The sequence below is a fragment of the Gymnoscopelus microlampas genome (assembly GCF_963454915.1).
Source record: "Gymnoscopelus microlampas genome assembly, chromosome: 20".
Lineage (NCBI taxonomy): Eukaryota > Metazoa > Chordata > Actinopteri > Myctophiformes > Myctophidae > Gymnoscopelus > Gymnoscopelus microlampas.
The window spans coordinates 15,595,895-15,615,969 of record NC_139957.1 but is presented as its reverse complement, the minus strand read 5'-3'; the positions used below and the strand labels follow the sequence as shown (position 1 = coordinate 15,615,969).

The 20,075-nt window shown below is 40.6% G+C and overlaps 1 protein-coding gene across 2 annotated transcripts in view; it reads right to left on the bottom strand.

Annotated features, from left to right (window-relative positions):
* atrn (attractin) overlaps positions 1 to 20,075 on the bottom strand; it is a 166,234-nt gene that overhangs the window by 114,889 nt on the left and 31,270 nt on the right. For both annotated transcript variants that reach the window (XM_084043855.1, XM_084043856.1), the window contains exons 7-11: positions 17,780 to 17,870; positions 10,092 to 10,341; positions 9,168 to 9,351; positions 6,872 to 7,026; positions 746 to 830 (exon numbers count right to left, since the gene is read on the bottom strand). In XM_084043855.1, coding sequence (XP_083899981.1) covers positions 746 to 830; positions 6,872 to 7,026; positions 9,168 to 9,351; positions 10,092 to 10,341; positions 17,780 to 17,870 — 765 coding nt within the window. The remainder of the gene's footprint in view (positions 1 to 745; positions 831 to 6,871; positions 7,027 to 9,167; positions 9,352 to 10,091; positions 10,342 to 17,779; positions 17,871 to 20,075) is intronic.

The window sequence follows — 20,075 nt, the reverse complement described above, 5'->3', positions numbered from 1 at the left end:
AATGAATAAAATATGATTTGTGTGTGAGTTAATGAATGAAGCGTGAAATTAATTCATATCTCTGAATAAAACACTAAATGAATCAATGAATGAATTAATGACATCTTTACTTTCACCCCAAGGGAAGAGGATGATCGAAGTTGACTAACTCTTGCAGTGTAATATTCCTTCCTCACATTTCTCCATAACACTATGTGATATTTTAATAACAGATCCCTACCCCTTCTTCAGCGGGTGGTAAATCCCAGATAATACTTATTGATGATGATAACTCATCTCCTCACACCACCACCACCTCTGGCATAATATATTCATATGAGGTTCCAATAATGCAAAAAGCCATGCATGAATAATAGATGTCATTCATATATAGTAATACTGTAATAATGTCATGGTGGAATTTAAACTTTTACAAGCATCATACTGTATGTCCCTTGAGTATGACGTAAGAGCAAAACATGTGGATATGGTCAGTAGAAGTAGTCCACACAGGGGAGCGACAAAAGAGAGGTCTCTGGTGGGATTCGTTCTTAACTCTGACTGCCAGAAATAAAACATTGTTTGCTAAGCCACTGCCAACGATTTCCGAGTGTTTTCACTAACCCTAAATCATCCAACACTAAATCATAGAATATCATACTTTACAACGGAACGGGTACACACAAGCATACTAAGATGAGACGCATACAGATGCTTGCAAAGGTATAAAATATGAAGCCTAGTCTAATCGTTTTATTATGATTACCCGTCATTGAAGACCGCAGAGTGTCCGAAGCGGTTGACATCGTGGTGAAGGTCAGGTCTGGGCAGCACAGCCCATTCGTCACACGCTGTAAAACATACAGAGAGAGACAGAGCCAGAGAGAGAGAGAGGTCACGGCTTTGACCCTATTTATATGTATGACATCATACACGTAACAGCAAATCAAATGAAACATGATTGACGTGACCTCCAGGGCAGTCTGTTAGAGAGGGACTATCAGTTAACCCAAAGGTCACACGTTTGATGCCAACATCAGCAAAACCCATACAGACAAGTAGCTAAATGTTATGTTACAAAACCTACAACATATGTATATTAGAGAAGTTATATGGCAGGAAAAAATATATATATTTATATATTTTTTCCCCGCTATTATATCGAACATATATTGGTGAAAATATAATTTAGTTGTTTTTTGTTTGTTTGGAAATGTACATCTAAAATATATGGTTTTCCTTTTTCTTATAATGTCTGCTATTCTTACGGTATGTCACCAACAACAGTAAACCATGCTGACAGGGATGACAGTGGATAAGAAACATCTCATAACCAGAAGGGCGAAGGTTTAATCCTTGTGACAGCAAAACCCTTACCACATATGAAATGATACACATCCTCAGCAAGAGTATATTGAAATGACAAGTGATTGATGTTCCCTGGGGGGATGGGGGGGGCAGATGCTGGTGTTTTAACCAGAAGGTCACAAGTTTGAGCCCTGCAATGTAATAACCCATACTTTAAGAACACCAAATCTATTTGAATTTCATGCCTTATATCAAAATTATCTTAAATCTGTCAATATGTTAACACTTTATCCCTGGCTGGTGTCCCTATTTTGGGCGAGTGAAAATTATAATCGTAAACAGAACACAAAAAAAGTTTTTCTAAAATAGGCGATCCACAATCTCATTGAGATGTTTTGTGAGCTTGCTTGCAGATTGTCTATATTTGAAATAAATTAGAATGTTTCTCAAAATAGGGCTTGTTAAGGAACAATAACTTTATAAATAAAATATGATATGAATTCAACACAGCGATATGAAATCCGTTGTGTGATTCAAATCCATATGAAATCAAATGTCTCTATAGATGGCAAGGTGGCCTCGGCGCAAGAGAGTCCTGTGACAGTCAAGCTCACTCCAAACGTGGCACGTCACACAAACATGTCCTCAATGACATTATAATCACATGGCATGTGACTGATGTGTCCTAGAGGGGCCGGGTGTCACAGCCAGAAGCTGACAGATTTGACCCCTGAAACAGCTATCTAGTATCTACACATATTAAATCGTATAATGTCATCAACAACGGCACATTAGGTTGACATGGACTATAATGATGGTTAAAGTACATGGTGAGACAGAGTAGCATCCCATAGCCAGAAGGTCATGAGCTTTGATCCTTGTGGGAGCAAACCCTTTCCTCATATGAAATGATAATTCTAGTATATTCAATGAGTTACTTCAATGTGAATGAAGTGACCTGGGGGACACGTTTGAATCTGACTACAGCTAAACTCTCTCCACATATTGTATAAAGTCATACATGTCATCAGCAACAGCAAGTAAAGGTGACATAATATATGATGGTGGCCATTAGACATAGTCACGTCCTGTAACCAGAAGGTCAGAGGATCTTTTTTTCTGCATATGAAATGATATACCTCTTCATCAACACTCCATTTAAATGTCATGTGATTGATGTGCCCTGGGGGTAGGTGGCGGGGAAAGAATCTGGTGTGTTAACTAGAAGGTCACAAGTTTGATCCCACATCCACAAACGTTTAATTTATCAGGTCAAACATGGCTTCAGTAAATTCTAATGACATGTGATTGATGTGTTCCGAGGCAGCTGGACATAGAATTGGCACCAAAACCAGATAATCAGACAGCTACAACAATCTCTGTGGACAGCCGCTTGACAATTCCTGTCAAAATGTCCTTGAGCAAAACACTGAACCCCCAGCTGCTGTTGAGGCAATTAACCCTATATACTTCGTTGAACTGGGTCCCCCAGGGCTCTATACTAGGCCCGCTCCTTCGTCCCTCTAGATATGCTATTTTCGGGTTCATGTGGTTAAGTTCTCCTTAATCTAAAATGCTTGAGTGATAGCAGCTGAGCTATCATGACTCATCATGAAAGGCAAAGAGAAGATCCTGGTAATAGTTCTGACAATCCTGTGGTCTTTAAAAAAAAAATCCTACCCATCTTCAGCAAAAGCAAGTTAAACTGATAATGGTTTAGAATTTGATTATATTGTTTATGGCCACATGTTTGGGACATAATACAGCTTTTGGTAGGGCAGTACTGTGGAATTTAGTAGTAGTACAGATATGGACAAATAATAACTAGAAATCAAAACACATATAAAGGATACAAAAACTTAACAGAGGTGGAAAAGCAACGGCCAAAGGGGTATGTAGACAAGTATTAATTACACATCAGATGTGATCGTGTAAATCAGAAATACGCTGCATACAAAAGAGAATGCAGTACTGTAAGTCCTTTTGAGCCTGTGCACTGCAGTACAAGACAAGACATCATAGCTATCCCTAAGGGGGATAAGGGAATTGCAACACATTTGCTGGCTGACAGTACCCTCTAGTGTCCATGACTGGTATCACACACGGTACAGCAGGTCACTCTGGCACAGTGAGACTAGTGTGGAATTCATTACTGCACATCTACTAGTATCAAGGCGGTAACAGGCCCCATAAATGCTATGCTAATTGAGTTCAGCTTATTACAATGGGGGGCAATTAGTCTTTAGAGTATCAATCCCCCCGCCATCTCAACCATAATTACAAGACAATTACAGACCAGCACCAGTGGCCTCTGTCCCCACAGCTGTTTGGTGACAGAGGAAGAGGAAGAGGAGGCAGAAGACTGTGCAACTTTTCTGTCCAATTATGGATTCAGACAGGTGGCAGAGCGGGGAAGTTAATAATTAACAGCTGACAGAAAAAGAAAGAAGAAAAAAGTTCTGATTCAAGGAGTTTGAGTAGGAATACAAACTGTCAGAGGAAATAAAAATGTATAAGAAAACAATTAATTGGCGATAGCATCTGATTTGTGGACAGTTCCTCTGACTGCACGGTTCAATAAGAGGGTATGCGGCATGCGGAGTGGATAATCAGGGATGAAGAATGTAATTAATGTGGTGAATCGGCATGCGCTTCAACAATCCATCATCCTCTTCCTCTCAACACGTCTGCAGATGAGACCGATTTTAATCATGTGGGAGAAAAAAAACAGGTGGGAAAGCAGTTTGTTGGAAGGCTTCTTTTTTAGTTCTGTTATGCATTTGTCCTCGTGAATAGAAAGCAGTCGCACAGTGAGGGGTGCAGGAAGGGAGGGATTGGGCGTCCGTGCCCCACCCACAGCCCAGAGGAGATTGAAATTTCACTGCCTTTCAATGATATCTCATAATGACGCAGAGAAACAAGAACATCCTAAGGCCGTCATGCAGCCTGCAGGGAATACTCAGGACAGCATGCAGCCAGGCAGACTGAAGTCTGTCCACTAATGAGCAGCTTTATGAAAAAGACAGAAAAAAGGCAAATGTCAATGTTGGAACAGTGTTTACAGCCAGCGTGGTGAAATGGGGATCTGACATGGATTCTGACGAAGCTTTTCTGGCTCCTATTAGGGCAATGCCGCTAAAGAACCTCGAATGATTTTCTTTTATTAGTAGGGCAACCTGAGAGTGGTGTAATTACGAACTATCAATTTCTGGATGTTTTTACCTCGTCTGGCAGAAATCTGGGGCCTGATTTCCTCAGGGTGAAGCAGTTCGGGGATGAGAGTCAAAGCTAGACAAATGAGCTTGAGACCTAAAAGTCATCCGTTTAAATCCCCAGACCGGATTACTTAGTTGGGGAAATTGCTGCGAGCAAAGATCTCCCCTTCTTCAAGGTATCTGCCCTAATATCTCCCCTTCCGCAAGGTATTATCTTGAAAAAATCATCAAGGTCATAGGCTTTACATAATAAACAAGACGGGGTCTAATTGCGACATGGCTTCCCTTCGGATATCTGGTGTCATAATTGATGACATATTGATGATGTCAGTGTGCAACTCCATATTTGGGCAAGACTGACGGGTGAATCGGTGGCACGGTGGAGCTGAGATTATGGATTCACAAAATGTAAGAAATTATTCACAGAGAGAGAGAGACTATATCGTCGGTGTCCAGCCGGGACCAGTTAACTCCATTTTCATCTTTTTTTTTTTTTTCATAAATCGACGCTATTGAACACCCTTCACATCTGTGTAAAAAATCTAAACATTTGAACCAATGAAAAGTATTAAAAAGCGCCTCAGACGAAAACTCCCGACTCCATTGGATCCTCAAACTGTCCGTCAAAAACAAACAACTCCCCCCTCTCCTCTACACAGTGCTACAGCACAGCATTAGCAGTGCGCGGTGCGCAGTGAACGAGGAGGAACAACACGTAAACAGACTCCCCGTAGTCTGTTAAAACTATGCAGTGTACCTGTTTATTAAACAGCACTGACGCTAATGTCATGAAAACAAGTAATTATATTTCTAAAATCTATGAAGTGTTTAATGAGGAGAGCATTGTGATAAGAAGAAAGACGTTCATAGCATTTCTGTCGTGCTAGTGTTCTACTACCTCTTAGCAGAAGTTATTGTAATATTTAAAGTCCTGTTTATTGTTGTAGGCCTATATAATAAGTGTCATGAAGCATCAGGGCATTAATTCACACGTTGTTGTGATGCATTGTGAGCTTGGAGATCCATTGTTAGCTTTTGGGAATCTGTACCCTTTTGAAACCTCTCTCAGCAGCGAGTGGAGCTACTGTTGTTTGGACACCTAACTCCATTTCAGCTTGATTTCTGCTCGTCTGAAACTTCTAACTCCACTCGCGCTGGGTAAAGTGTTGATTTACCCGCGATTTGGGTAAATTGTTGATAATATAATGACACATGCAAGTATCTCACAATATATACAGTCACTATACCAACTTTGACGAGGTAGTATTGCTTTGTTTTAAAAATATAAGGTTTTCTTCATTTTATGAAAAACGTATATCTTGTTTTTCGTTTCCTGAACAATGAGCGTTTTGGAGTTAGCAGTTTCGGGCTGGACAGCAGAGATATATACAGTACATGTTACACACGTGTAATAGCAGTGGTCAAAATGCTCCTTAGTAGACTCTTTCTGGCCAGCACCTTGCAGCACCCTGGCTTAAAACTGTCAACCCTCTGCTTATTTTATACATTCTATCCAACGTCGTGCCGTGCTATAAGCTTGTAGATCTGCTATTTTTGAAAAATCGTGAAAATGTGCAAAAATCTTTGAATGTACATATGTTTTTAAAGCGAACATTTATTCTTTAGTCTTTGCTTCTGGGGGTCCATGGAACAAAATATTTTTAGATTGGGTTCCGCAGCCAAATACATATCATTTTGGGAGTCCTTGTCATGAAAAAGTGTGAGAACCACCAATCTGGGAATCCAGAGCCAAATGAGAAGGAAAACAGCGCCCTCTGCTGTTTGTACTATCTCAGTTGGCTCTGGGACAAAGACGACAGAGCACCCGTGCGCAAGGAAACCGGGGTTTTGGTCTGCCTTCAGCGTTTCACTTCCGGTGGTGCGACTATGTTTTCATTCCCACAAACAATATTTCTACACGGAACACTAACACCACTTCTCCCAGAGAACATGGATCGTTTTGGCTATAAGCCCACTTGTTTCTATGATGAAAGAGCAAGTTAAAATGTGAATATCTTTCCGTGGTTTTGTCTGCTCCTCGGACGCTATTGTTAAATTAGTTTCGGTTTGTTTCGAGTAGGGAAGGATCGGCGGACACGTAAATCCCGCCCACTACATTTGATTGGGTAAAGCGCGGCCTGCTTCCTGATCTGAAGATACGCCCACTTGTAGGCCAGTGTGTACACGTTATGACGAATCTTCACGACAGATTCCAACGCAGAGCAGAATCTGTTCTTGAGAGATTAGAGAACCACTGATTTAAGTTTATTTTTTTTACTGTTAGGATTTAGAAGACATTTGTAAGAATCGGCCTCAGGTCATAATGGGCTAATAAATAAAGTAAAAAAAAAAAAACATGTGGTACTAACCCATGTCATAGGCCATGAAGTCTGAGGAGAAGCACTTGGCCCCGAGGCTGACAGACGTGTCGTTGTGTGTGTTGCCTCCAAACACCAACATGGTCCCACTCACAACCACTGCTGTGTGGAGGTAACGGAAATAACCACTGTCCTTCAGAATGGTCCTGCACAAAAACATACACACAACAATGGTTGTTAGGTTACCGAAGAGCACAGAACAGGTTAACATACAGTAGTATACTAGCATAGCATTGTATATTATATGGTAGGGTATTATGATACAGTATAGTATATAGACCAAATCAGAATATGTGTAAACAAATGGCTTGGACGTGATGTCATGATGATTTGGTCTATAGCACAACAGAGTATTGTACATTATAACTGTACAATACTCTGTGGGGAAAAAACTGGTGGGGAAAAAAAAACACAAACAGACACACAAATAGACCCTCCCTCTTCTAGGCGTCTAGACTCCTGCACAACCACGCTGTAAAAGTTTCTTAGAATTGCAGTCCCAATATATTAATCAGAGAGTACTCTGAAAGAGGTTATTGTCCTCGAGTGCGACTTTGTGTCTTCAAAAGTAACTTAATTTCATAGTGGAAGCACAGTAACAAGCAAATAGAATGCTTTCTTCAGAACAACTCTTAATCCAACATCACAGAGTTAACTTAGCATAGTTAAAAATGTCAAGCCGAGCCACTATGAGGAACAGCACTTCAAATTGCAAGTTTCCATTTCAACTGCATGAATTCACAAGACTATAATAGCAACAGTGTTATGGAGATGAACAACATGAAGACAACATTATCATGTGGCTCTAATTAAGTGCCAACCAATTATACCACAGGAAGTAATGACTAGTAGTCATCCAAAAGCAGGATGATAAGAATCTAAGCCCAGAATCTGGTTCCATCTATTTTGAGTTGCACCACATTTTTTAAGCATTTTTCAAAAGAGCAAGTTGCCTTAAGATGAAAACATTTACAGCAACGGCACAAGGGAGCAGTTTTAGAGGAAGGAAGATCAATCATAGATGTACTGTATGCATAAGGATTCACGTATTTCCCATTTAACTTTTTACAATATGGCTCTGCAGGAGGTTAGCCGTCTGGAAGACCTTACACTGAAAGAGGTTATTGTAATCGAATGCGACTTTGTGGCTGTGTGTGTGTGTGGGTGTGGGTGTGGGTGTGTGTGTGTGTGTGTGTGTGTGTGTGTGTGTGTGTGTGCGTGCGTGCGAGTGTGTGTGTGTGTGTGTGTGTGTGTGTGTGTGTGTGTGTGTGTGTGTGTGTGTGTGTGTGTGTGTGTGTGTGTGTGTGTGTGTGTGCATGCAGAGCTAATCTCGCAAACCGCTGGACCGATCAGCACCAAACTTTGTATGCACACTGCAATAGGCCAAGTCATTTTATACTTTTTCAATTTGTAATATTTTATTTTAATTGTATGTCAATTTTATAAAGTCAATGGGGCTCAGATCAGGTTGAACTCGTGCTCAAATATGGCCCAGGTTTCATCGCAATCCCACTGACATTATAAAATGAAAGTTATATACAAAAAAAAACATATCTTTAAACAATAAATGCATAAAAAAGGTACTTCCCTGGCCTACTGGCACTGTGCATGAAAAAATGGCGGCAGATCGGTCAAGCGGTTAGCGAGATTAGCCCTGGACAGACAAACTAACAGCTGACAGACAATTTGTAGATGGCTCAGGCTAGCCTCTAACTGAACCACGGCAGACAAATGTGAATCCATTTCTTGCCGGCATCATCCAGGCTGCAGTATAGTACTGTAGCTGCCAGTGGCTGGCCAACTGAATGCCTTCCGAATGCCTTCCACTTTGTAAGTTGCTCTGGATAACAGTGTCTGCTAAATCAGTGGTTACCAAACTATTTAGCTCAAGACCCAAAAGAGAAATTAGACGTTTGCCCGGGACCAAAACTAGTGAAAATAGCAGATCGACATGCTCACACCGCGTCGTTTTGCACGGCGTTGTAAGCTTGTGGTTCTGCTATTTTCACTACTTCTTTATGTTTTTAGTTTTTTATTTATGATAAGATTTTATTTATGAAATACTTTTGAAAAAATACATATTTTTAATTGATGAAAAGTTGTGACTTTTTTTAAAAATCTTTTGGAAATATATATATTTTTAGTTTTATGTAGGAAATGAAAAAAAGGAGATATTTATTCGCGACCCATAAAAATTGGTTAGTTGGGAAACAGTGTGCTAAATGCAGACATAAATTGTATTTTTGCCCAAAACTTACAATTCAAACACAAAACAACAGCCACTCACCATCTGCTCTTGTCCACCTCATACTTGTACAGGTCTCCGGTCAGGCCGTACTTGTTGACATTGTAGGCGCGGTACCCACCGTGGGTGTAAATGGCTCTAGAGCCAGGGTCAAACACGCTGCTGTGTCCATACCCTCCCTGCACCAGGGCCCCGTCTGTATTCACAAACCTCCACGTGTTCTTGGCTGCCAACAACAGAGGATCCTGTTAAGTTCGTGCCAACAGCTTTGGCGGGCAGTAGATCCAGTAGCTGCTAAAGCTAGGCCATTACACACCTAATTACTTAGTAAAAGGGGAACTACAGAATACTGAGGTAAAGGAATGTGGTTGTTTCTCTGGTGGGAGCTAACAGCGAAAGCTAGAAACAAGCACAAGTGGGTCAAATAGCATTACGAAATACTTTCTATGGTTACATTTTGCTTATAGGAGCCAGGCTTGTGGGGCTCTACCACACAGGATGAGACACTAGTAACATGTTCCTGCAAAAACTATTTGTCCCAGGAACAGTGGAAAGCACTTTGTAATTAAATAATATACTAATGATGGTACATTTACAATTAACAAAAAAAATATTTAAACCAATATTTAGAACCAATTATAAACTTAATTATGAGTTATAAACGAAAAATCAAGAAGCATTTGTTTTTGTTTTTTTTTGTAAATTAATCAACACGAAATAATTCTGATAGATATTTTATAATTAACCTGTGTTATACTTCATTGAACAACGGTGAAGTGCAAAATTAGCCAATCAACAAGCTCACAACAGGTCTCATAACTTGTTGTGATCTTGTAGGCCTGCTATTTTTTTCACAATTTAAAAAATAATAATCGTTCATTAATCGTAATAAAAATAATTATAATAATAATTGTGATATTGATATAAGTCATATCGTCCACCCCCACTAACACCCCAACAACTCACCTATGTTGTACTCCTGGACCTGGCTGATGTATCCGTACAGAGGACAGTGTCCAAACAGCACCAGCATGACTGGGCTGGCTCCGTCCTGGACAGGGGGGATGATGTGGGCCGAGTGGCCCACCACGGCATACTGCTCCTTGGCCCGTGGGTTCAGCAGGATCCATGTCTGGTTCTGGATGTGGAAGACCCACAGCTGACTGGACACATTCCCTGTGGCATCAACCTTCCCTCCGTACATGTAGATCTTCCCCTGTGAGGACGGGAGACGTGATGGAATAACATCAGAACTGAAGTATAGTTGTGGTAGTACTACTACTACTACTACTGTACTACACCAACCACTACTATCACTTTTTACTTGTATAGTACATTTCATGTAAATACTGATGTTTCTTCATGAAGGGGGGTAACCTTGATATCAGTGCTGTCGGGTGGAAACCTTGTATGTCCAAAACCATTGTGAAAATAGCCGATCTACAAGCTCACAATGCGTTGCAAGTTTGTAGTTCTCTATTTTGTGTGACACCCTTTTATGGTGAAGTAGGGCATTAATTAACGAAAAAACATAAAAAGTTGAAATATGGAGATATGAGGTTTCTGCCCGACAGCAACGTTATGTGATGATTTGTATACCACTGTATCTCATTATGGCTGGCATAATAATATTTTTTGTCAGGAGTTGATGGACATTCCACCAAATCATCAAAGCTCCAATGACAATACGAACCCCCCAGGGTGTCAATGACTTTGCTGTTGTCCTTGAATGTTCTTTGAACAACGCCACACTGCACACAATAACAACATATCACCTTCTATTCCCTGGACTCCAAATCAGTGCTTTCATCAGAAAATCACAACATTCTCATCAAGAGACACAAGCAGAATGTTCTGTCAATCAGAAACTCCAACTATATTATTGGTATTTTTAAGGAAGCATGTTTGCCGTTCCTATTTTGATCGCCTGCCTGTCTTCTCTTTTTTTGTATTCCTCCTTGCTGTGATTACCTGCTTTCCCCACCTGTCAAGTTTTTCCTCTTCTTATAACCAGTAGACCAGTGGGGATAGATGTATGTAATAATGCACCATGAGTTCTCTTCTTATAACCAGTAGACCAGTGGGGATAGATGTATGTAATAATGCACCATGAGCTCTCTTCTTATAACCAGTAGACCAGTGGGGATAGATGTATGTAATAATGCACCATGAGCTCTCTTCTTATAACCAGTAGACCAGTGAGGATAGATGTATGCGATAATGCACCATGAGCTCTCACCTCTGCCTAAGTTGTTATTTTCCCAATGTCAGGACAACTCATTATGCATTGTTACACTTCTAATATGAAAAAGAGAATCATAATAGCAAATACAAATATAAAACACCATGTTCTATTAGTCCAACAAACAGGGACTATGTTTGAGGTGGCCTGATTAACTATTCTTTTTTATTCTTTTTTTTACTATTCATTCTTATTTTTGCCCTCAAAATATTAACGAGTTGGTGACGATGGAAAACACAACTACATTATGCTATCGTTATTCACATTTATTCAACATCAAAACCAGTTAAACTACTTTAGACAGGAGGGATTTCAGAAAAAAGGCCTTCTATAAGGAGGTTAGAGGCATTTAGGGGTAAAAGTTGGGAACAAGGCCATTTTACATAATTCAAGGGTGCTGAATCAGAAAAACACTGTTCCCAAGCAAAATTCTTAGTGCTTAACCTCCTAATTTGCATATCAAAATGGCTGCCGATTTTGAAGTATTTCTTAAATAACTCTATAACAAAGCAATCAAATCTGACAAATAAAGTTTATATATTTATATTCTGAGGGTCAGACAATGTGTGGAAGGTATTTATAATGTAATAGATGTAAATAAATGTAAATAATGTAAATAAATATGCAAATTAGAGGCCACTATTACAGAAAACGGTTTCGTACTTAAAGTGATCCATCCGCATCCCCCTTATTTTATTTTATCTCTACTTATCTGTATTTTTACCATCCTTAGGACATCTAAAATAAATATTTAGATCATGTAAAAATCCTGGTACATTTGGCCCCTGATGACCAAAAAATAAATGTGACGTTCCATAAATACGCTATCATGGGGATTTCTATCTTGTATAACTCACCCCCAGGAGGAGTTAGAGCCACAGAACTATAACTGAACACAAACTACTTTCAACACAACTATATAGAGTGGGATGGGGATGGCTAAAGGTACACTTAGATGGCCAACAGGGAAAAAAACTATTGGTCGTGCACACACAAACTATTGCCCGTGTACACAGTGGTTAATCCCAATGGTCTGAGTATCTACAGGGCTGACAAGGGACTAGTACAGCCTAGTACAACCTAATAGAGCCTAGTACAACCTAGTCTTAACTAGTCCAGTCTGTTCCATGCTAGTATAGCCTAAATCGCCGTCCCCTAGTCTGTTCCATCAAAAGGCTGGACTAGGCTATGGGTGTACTAGGCTTTACTGTTGTAGACTCTACTGGTCTCTAATAGACTGTTTTAAATTCCAGTAGGCTGTGCTGGTCTGTACAACGCTATATTAGGCTGTACAAGGCAGATCTGTACTATGGTCTACAAAGGTTCATGCAAAACTATTGCTCGTGCACACACAAGCTATTGCCCGTGTACACAGTGGTTAGTCCCAATGGTCTGAGTATCTACAGGGCTGACAAGAGCCTTGTACAGCCTAATAGAGCCTATTAGAGTCTAGTACAGCCTAGTACAGCCTTATCAGTCCTAGCATAGCCTTATACCCCCTCCCCTATTCTGTTCTCCCAGAAGGCTGGACTAGGCATGGGTGTACTAGGCTGTACTATACTAGACTCTACTGGTCTATAATAGGCTGTTTTAAGCTCTAGTAGGCTGTGCTAGGCTGTACTAGGCTCTATTAGGCTGTGCAAGGCAGATCTGTACTATGGTCTACAAAGGTTCATGCAAAACTATTGCTTGTGCACACAAAAGGTATTGCCCGTGTACACGGTGGTTAGTCCCTATGGGTTGAGGATCTACAGGGCTGACAAGAGCCTAGCACAGACTAATAGAGCCTATTAGAGTCTGGTACCACCTAGTACAGCCTAACATATCCTAGTCCAGCCTTATCAGTCCTACCATAGCCTTGTACCCCCTCCCCTATTCTGTTCTCTCAAAAGGCTGGACTAGTCATGGGTGTACTAGGCTGTACTATACTAGACTCTACTGGTCTATAATAGGCTGTTTTAAGCTCTAGTAGGCTGTGCTAGGCTGTACTAGGCTCTATTAGGCTGTGCAAGGCAGATCTGTACTATGGTCTACAAAGGTTCATGCAAAACTATTGCTCGTGCACACACAAGCTATTGCCCGTATACACAGTGGTTAGTCCCTATGGGTTGAGGATCTACAGGGCTGACAAGAGCATAGTACAGCCTAATATAGCCTATTAGAGTCTAGTACAGCCTAGTACAGCCTCATCTATCCTAGTCCAGCCTTATCAGTCCTAGCATAGCCTGGTACCCCCTCCCCTATTATGTTCTCCCACCAGGCTGGACTAGGCTAGACCTGGGTGTACTAGGTTTTACTGTACTAGTCTCTGCTGGGCTATAATAGTCTGCTTTCAGCTCTAGCAGCCTTTGCTAGGCTTTACTGGGCTCTATTAGGCTATAGAAGGCAATACTTTACTTTGGCCTACAAATGTTCATGCAAAACTATTTCTCGTGCACACACAAGCTATTGCCCGTGTACACAATGGTTAGTCCCTATGGGTTGAGGATCTACAGGGCGGACAAGAGCCTAGTACAGCCTAATAGAGCCTATTAGAGTCTAGTACAGCCTAGTACAACCTAGTCTAGCCTAGTCCAGCCTGTTCCATGCTAGTATAGCCTATACCACCCTCCCCTAGTCTGTTCTCCCAAAAGGCTGGACTAGTCTTGGATGTACTAGGCTGTACTGTACTAGACTCTACTGGTCTCTAATAGGCTTTTTAGTGGCGCTAGCCGCTCCATACCTGACTTTGTCCGTGTGCGTCAACGTTCTGATTGGTCAGGTGCGTCAACAAAGTGATTGGTCAAGCTTCACGTGACACATGGCTATAAACACATTATAAACACATATCGATGACAAAATGTATCAAAGGCGCCGCTACCTTCACACAGGGTGTGATTTTGTAATCTCTAGTAGGCTTTGCTAGGCTGTACTAGGCTATATTAGGCTGTACAAGACAGATCTGTACTATGGTCTACAAAGGTTCATGCAAAACTATTGCTCGTGCACACACAAGCTATGGCCTGTGTACACAGTGGTTAGTCCCTATGGTCTGAGTATCTACAGGGCTGACAAGGGACTAGTAAAGCCTAAAAGAGAGTATTAGAGTCTGGTACAACCTAGTACAACCTACTCTAGCCTAGTCCAACCTGTTCCATGCTAGTATAGCCTATAGAAATGATTTCATGTGCATGCCATAAGCAATGCACAACACGTCGTTGCAAATGCCGGAAATCTGGGTTACGATGCACAGCCATGTGTGCATGTCAGCAACGGAGTGATGATCAACCTCCTTGTATGAATGTGGTCTAGTGTCTAGCTTGCCTTCTTCAGGAAACACTACCCTTCCTCTTTGCCTGGCCTACTTGTTGTTAACTAGTTGTAGGAAGTATTGTTGTATTGTTGTATTGGATCTATTAGCTCGTGCTCATTTGATTTGGCTATTTTATCTCATGTGTTTATGAAAGTAGATAGCTGATATATTGCACTTTTACCTTAGCGCTAGGTATACTCTTGGTTGCTTGTTTTTACAGGAAATGCACTTACGACCTCTGGTGATAAGTAGTTTCGTTCCCTACCTATGTTGAATGCACTTATTGTAAGTCGCTTTGGATAAAAGCGTCTGCTAAATGACTGTAATGTAATGTAATGTAACTAGAGGGTTGGGGCGCTGCGCGCCCCTCCCCCCTAGCCGCTGCGCGGTGCTTTGTGTTTGTTGGTCTCTATAATATATAAAGCCATAATAGGAGATGTTCCCAATGGAGCTATGCCCAAATATGGAGTGTGTTGTCTGACCTCACTTGGGTCTCGTTGGGCGGTTATATAAAGCCATAATAGGAGATGTTCCCAATGGAGCTATGCCCAAATATGGAGTGTGTTGTCTGACCTCACTTGGGTCTCGTTGGGCGGTGGTCGGCGATGACGCTAAGGAACAACATGGCCGACTGTAATGTTGTGAGTTTGTGTTGGCCGCAATTAATTATGCTGCGAGGGGGCAGATGTGTGCTGAGCAGTATGAAGTGGCCTACAGACTGCGCGTAGTAATTCTGCACGTTGTGGCGTGTCTTGTTAGTGACATTGATATGTTGTTTTTGTGTTTAGTCCCACACAGTGGCAGGGTTTTTTTGGGGGTTTTGGGTTTAGAAATGTATATATAGATAAGATAGATGTAATGTGTCTAGACTTTCGTTCAACAATGGCCAATACAGTATCTTTAGAGTAATAAACCGTTATCTGTTATGGGGGCCGCTATTTTGCATATTTCGAAGTAGGCTGATTATTATATTATATTATATTATCATATTATATTACTTACAAATTCTTTACTCACATTGTAGAAACTGTATATAGACACTTCATTTGTCAATTTTGCTTGCCTGGCCACAGACTTATTGAAGATAAAGGTGCGAATTTGCCAATTTGGCAGCCATTCAGATATGCAGATTAGAAGGTCAAAAACTAAACATTTAGCATGGGGAAAAAGTATGTATTTTAGATGTCCTAAGGATGGCAAAAATACAGATAATTAGAAACAAAATAAGGGGGATGCACCTTTTGCACCGTTTGAGTACTACGGTACATGATTTTATGTAATGGTGGCCTCTAATTTGCATATTTATTTACATTTATTTACATTTATTACATTACAAATATCTTCCACACATTGTATGACCCTCAGAACATAAATATATACACTTTATTTGTCAGATTTGCTTGCTTTGTTATAGAGTTGTTTAAGAAATACTTCAAAATCGGCAGCCATTTTGATATGCAAATTAGGAGGTTAAGCACTAAGAATTTTGCTTGGGAACAGTGTTTTTCTGATTCAGCACCCTTGAATTATGTAAAATGGCCTTGTTCCCAACTTTTACCCCCAAATGCCTCTAACAATCACATATTTCAGAAATCCCACCGGTCTACTTTAAAGGGGACACCACTCATTTTCAACATTGAACCATGTCATAATATACCGTGTTGAGCTGTTGTGTTGAAATAAGAAAAAGTTCCCCCCTTCTATTTCGCCTAGAACTGGATAATTGATTGTTGGGGTCATGTGATCAGTAGACTGAAAGAACGAGCCCAATCGATGGTCTTGAAGGGCGGAGCCAAACCCAGGCGCTGGATTCCAGCGCCTGGGTTTGGAGCACTCTGATCGGTTAGGAGATAACAAGGTCCTAAGACCAGCGTTCCTGCAAGGTTCTCCCAGGCTTTTTTTCTTTTGAAACAAAAAAAAAGGCATGGGTTTCCGAGGCTATGTGATCAGTGACATACAGAAGGTGTACTCTTTGGCCCACGCTCTAGGCTGCCTCATTCACTAGAATGGTGAATTTCACTTCCAGCTGAAACAGTGCCATTTGAATATAAAACCACTTGTTATTTTCAGCCAATTGATTTCAATTATCTACAAATACAATGTCTTGTAAACTGTGATATATAACCATATGCCATTATAAACCACTACAAGTGGCACTGTTTCAGCTTAAAAAACAGCATATTATAGGTCAACTGTGCTCTTATTTTAAATTCCACCGACCAGAAGTCAAACACTTACTTTCCCATAACTTGACAAGGCACTCTTATTTTGTTTTGAAGTCCACCTAACGGAAGTCAAACACTGTTCATCCTATAATTTGCCAATACTACTCGACGAACATGTTTAGCTTTGCTGACCACTGATCGTTCAATAACTATCGTCTGTAGCGTATTGAGAAACCAACGTACAGTAAACGGTAAAGTAAACGGTAAACGTTGTTTAGGCTGATCATTGAGCCGCGCCACGGGACAGACAAATCCCCGTGAAACTAACGTGCGGACGCAATCGTGCTCATCTCATGCACATGCCTGCCCGTGCTGGAGTTAATTCGTTTTGGAAATGTTTTAACTCACTCACAGGTAAAGAAGGCTTAAAACAATCTATTATTGTGAGGTAAATGACACTGGCTGCCTTTAGCTGAAGCCTAACCTTGTGTAACCAAACTTTCCACCACGGAGAAGGAGAAAAAAAGGGAAAAAAAGCTGACAGCTGGTGTGTGGGGTAGCATCTATCTACACTGTAGATAGACGGATAGATGTAACGATATACTGTAGATGATATATATTATCGTTACATTTTGTGACGTGGTCAAAACACTAAAAATGTTGATATTGACTTTAAAGCCCTGGTGCACACAGCACGCTCTCCTCCTGTGAGGGTGCACTGGACGTGTGTGTGATGAAAACACAACAGCCCTTTGGTCTTGCCTCGGCGGTAGAAATTTTTGCCTCTGAAATTGGTCAGCCGGAAACCCTTCACATAATGAGAAAGAACGGCTAGCCTCATGACAAAACGCCACAAAGGCTCTGCAGTGTATAGATTCTGTACACTGCCCCTGTCAGCCTAGTGCTTGTGAAATATACATGTCTTCTCTATTCGGTACCAGTGGTGGGCACAAACCTCATGCAAGGCCAGTGAGTGTCCATATCGCGGTGTGACAGAGTTGACTGTGGGATCGAGAGGCAGCCAGCTCTTTGAACTGAGGTTATACCTGGAGAAAGAAAAGACAGGGAGAGAAGCTTCAGGCATGGTGACATTAAAGAACAATGTTTGAAAATCTGGCTGGTATTTTTAGCACTCTTGAAGCATCTGTGCATTTCATTCACATCGCATAAACTGCCAGAGTAGAACCATCTTAAGAAACAGACACTTTACTAAATAATGAAGGACATTATTTTGTCTGTTCTATGTCCTTCTCTGTTCTTTTGTGACTTTTTTGCCTTGACTGCCGCACCAGCAAGAAAAACAAAGGACAGTATCCGAAGGCACAGCTCAACCTTTTTTAACCACTTAAAATAGGTTAGGCCTTTGGTGGGAGGTGTCAACAAACCTACCGTCCAAGTCTCCTTCCTGTTCTACAATCATGCATAGGTTAAACCGTACTTAATATATAGTGTAATCCTCTAGAACCATCCAATGTGGTTAAAATGCGTGCCTGCGTATTTTTGCTTTGCCAGTTTCTCTGGCACCGTGCGAACAGTACCAGACTGGACTCCTGACATATCAGGATCATGTACTTTCCATCACATTAACTAAATAGTTCACTGATCAAAAAAAGTAGTCATGTCCGATGTGAATGCACCACAACAAACATAATTTGGCAAAGGAGACAGATGGGTAGGGAGAGAAGTGCTTTGGTGAGAATACAAGTGGGAGGTGACAAAGTCAAATCCAATATCTTTAAGGAGCTGTTGGATGTGTCCACAGAAATAGAGCTTTTTAGCATTTAAATGTACCATTTTTGTAAGAAAAAACAAACAAAAACTAAACGGGATATACAGTATAACACTAATACCCAATGATCATTTTCTAGGAGGTAATAGGCCTATAATATTCCAACTTTAAGATAAATATTCATTGCATTTCTACTTTGTTTGACTGCCTATAATGGAGAGACAGAAAGATGGGAGAGACACGAAGAAAGATAACATGCATCGTTAACTATACTGTATGTGTGACACTATGACCTTTCAACCTCACAAAATGTAGTTACTATAGTCAGTCTAACTGAAAATGTACTGTTTTTCTGGGCGGTATTTTACATTATTCATTAACAGGCTTCGCCCCACAGACTTTGGCCAATATAGAGCCTTATAAACACCAAGCGTCGTGCCCTTGAATCAGTGTTATGGCTGGGTGGAGTTCAGCATGAGCAGTACCACTAATTTTACAGCTATAATCACATCCTAGGATGTTTATCCAGCACAACCCTATCTTTAAATCGGTGGCTATTTTCTATTGCCGTTTACAAAAGTAGAGAAAGTGTGCAGTGTTTACAGCACACTTTCTCTTTTGCCAGCCTCTTTTTCTCGTCTTCTGAGAAATGGAGAAAAAGTGCAATTGCTTGTTGCAGACTTGCAGTTGCTTGTTCCCACACCCAGCAATACTAACAGTTGGATGTCAGCTTTTCTGCTTTATGTGCCAGGCGCCGAGTTAAAAATGCATAATTGTTTTGCAAAACTGGTGAGCCTATTAAAAAAAAACAAAAAAAAAACAACAAGACCACATTTCTACTAGTTGCATAGCAACGAAAGAATTATCTCTACAACTTCAACATGGCATGCTTAACCACCTACGTTCTATATACTTTTAAATAGCAAAATGTTTTAATTTGGTATACAAAAAAAGAAAAAAGCAATACAGACCCCACACTCCTTACTGTTTAATGCTGGTGATCTAGGAATTTTAACTACATTTTGGACGATCTATGATCATTAACTTAATCAAAGCGTTGGATTAATACCTGTGTCAGATATAAGAGACATAGATGGAAATATGATCCTCTGCATTATTTTTAATGTTTGAAATGGATTAACCAGACCTGAGGCTGATTCTAAAAATCCTTTCTAAATCCAAACAGTTTCCTGAAAATCTTATGTTGCTACATATCAACATCTAAAATGACACAGATGCTTTCCCGGATTGAATGTGTTAAATTAAAGGTTAATTTCCTAACTTGCAATACCACACATACCACAGAAATATTACAAAAGCTTGTTCAGTGTTTTCCAACTTTCTTTGCCCCCCGCCCCAATATATCCAAAATCCAGGTCCCTTACCGCCCCCACACCCATTTAAAACGTAGGCTACGTTTCAGTATTTTTTTAGTGTTCTGCATTGTTTATATCATTTAGAAAGAAGAATTTACACACCAACAACACGTTGCATGGCTTGTACTGCAGATCTGTTATTTTGC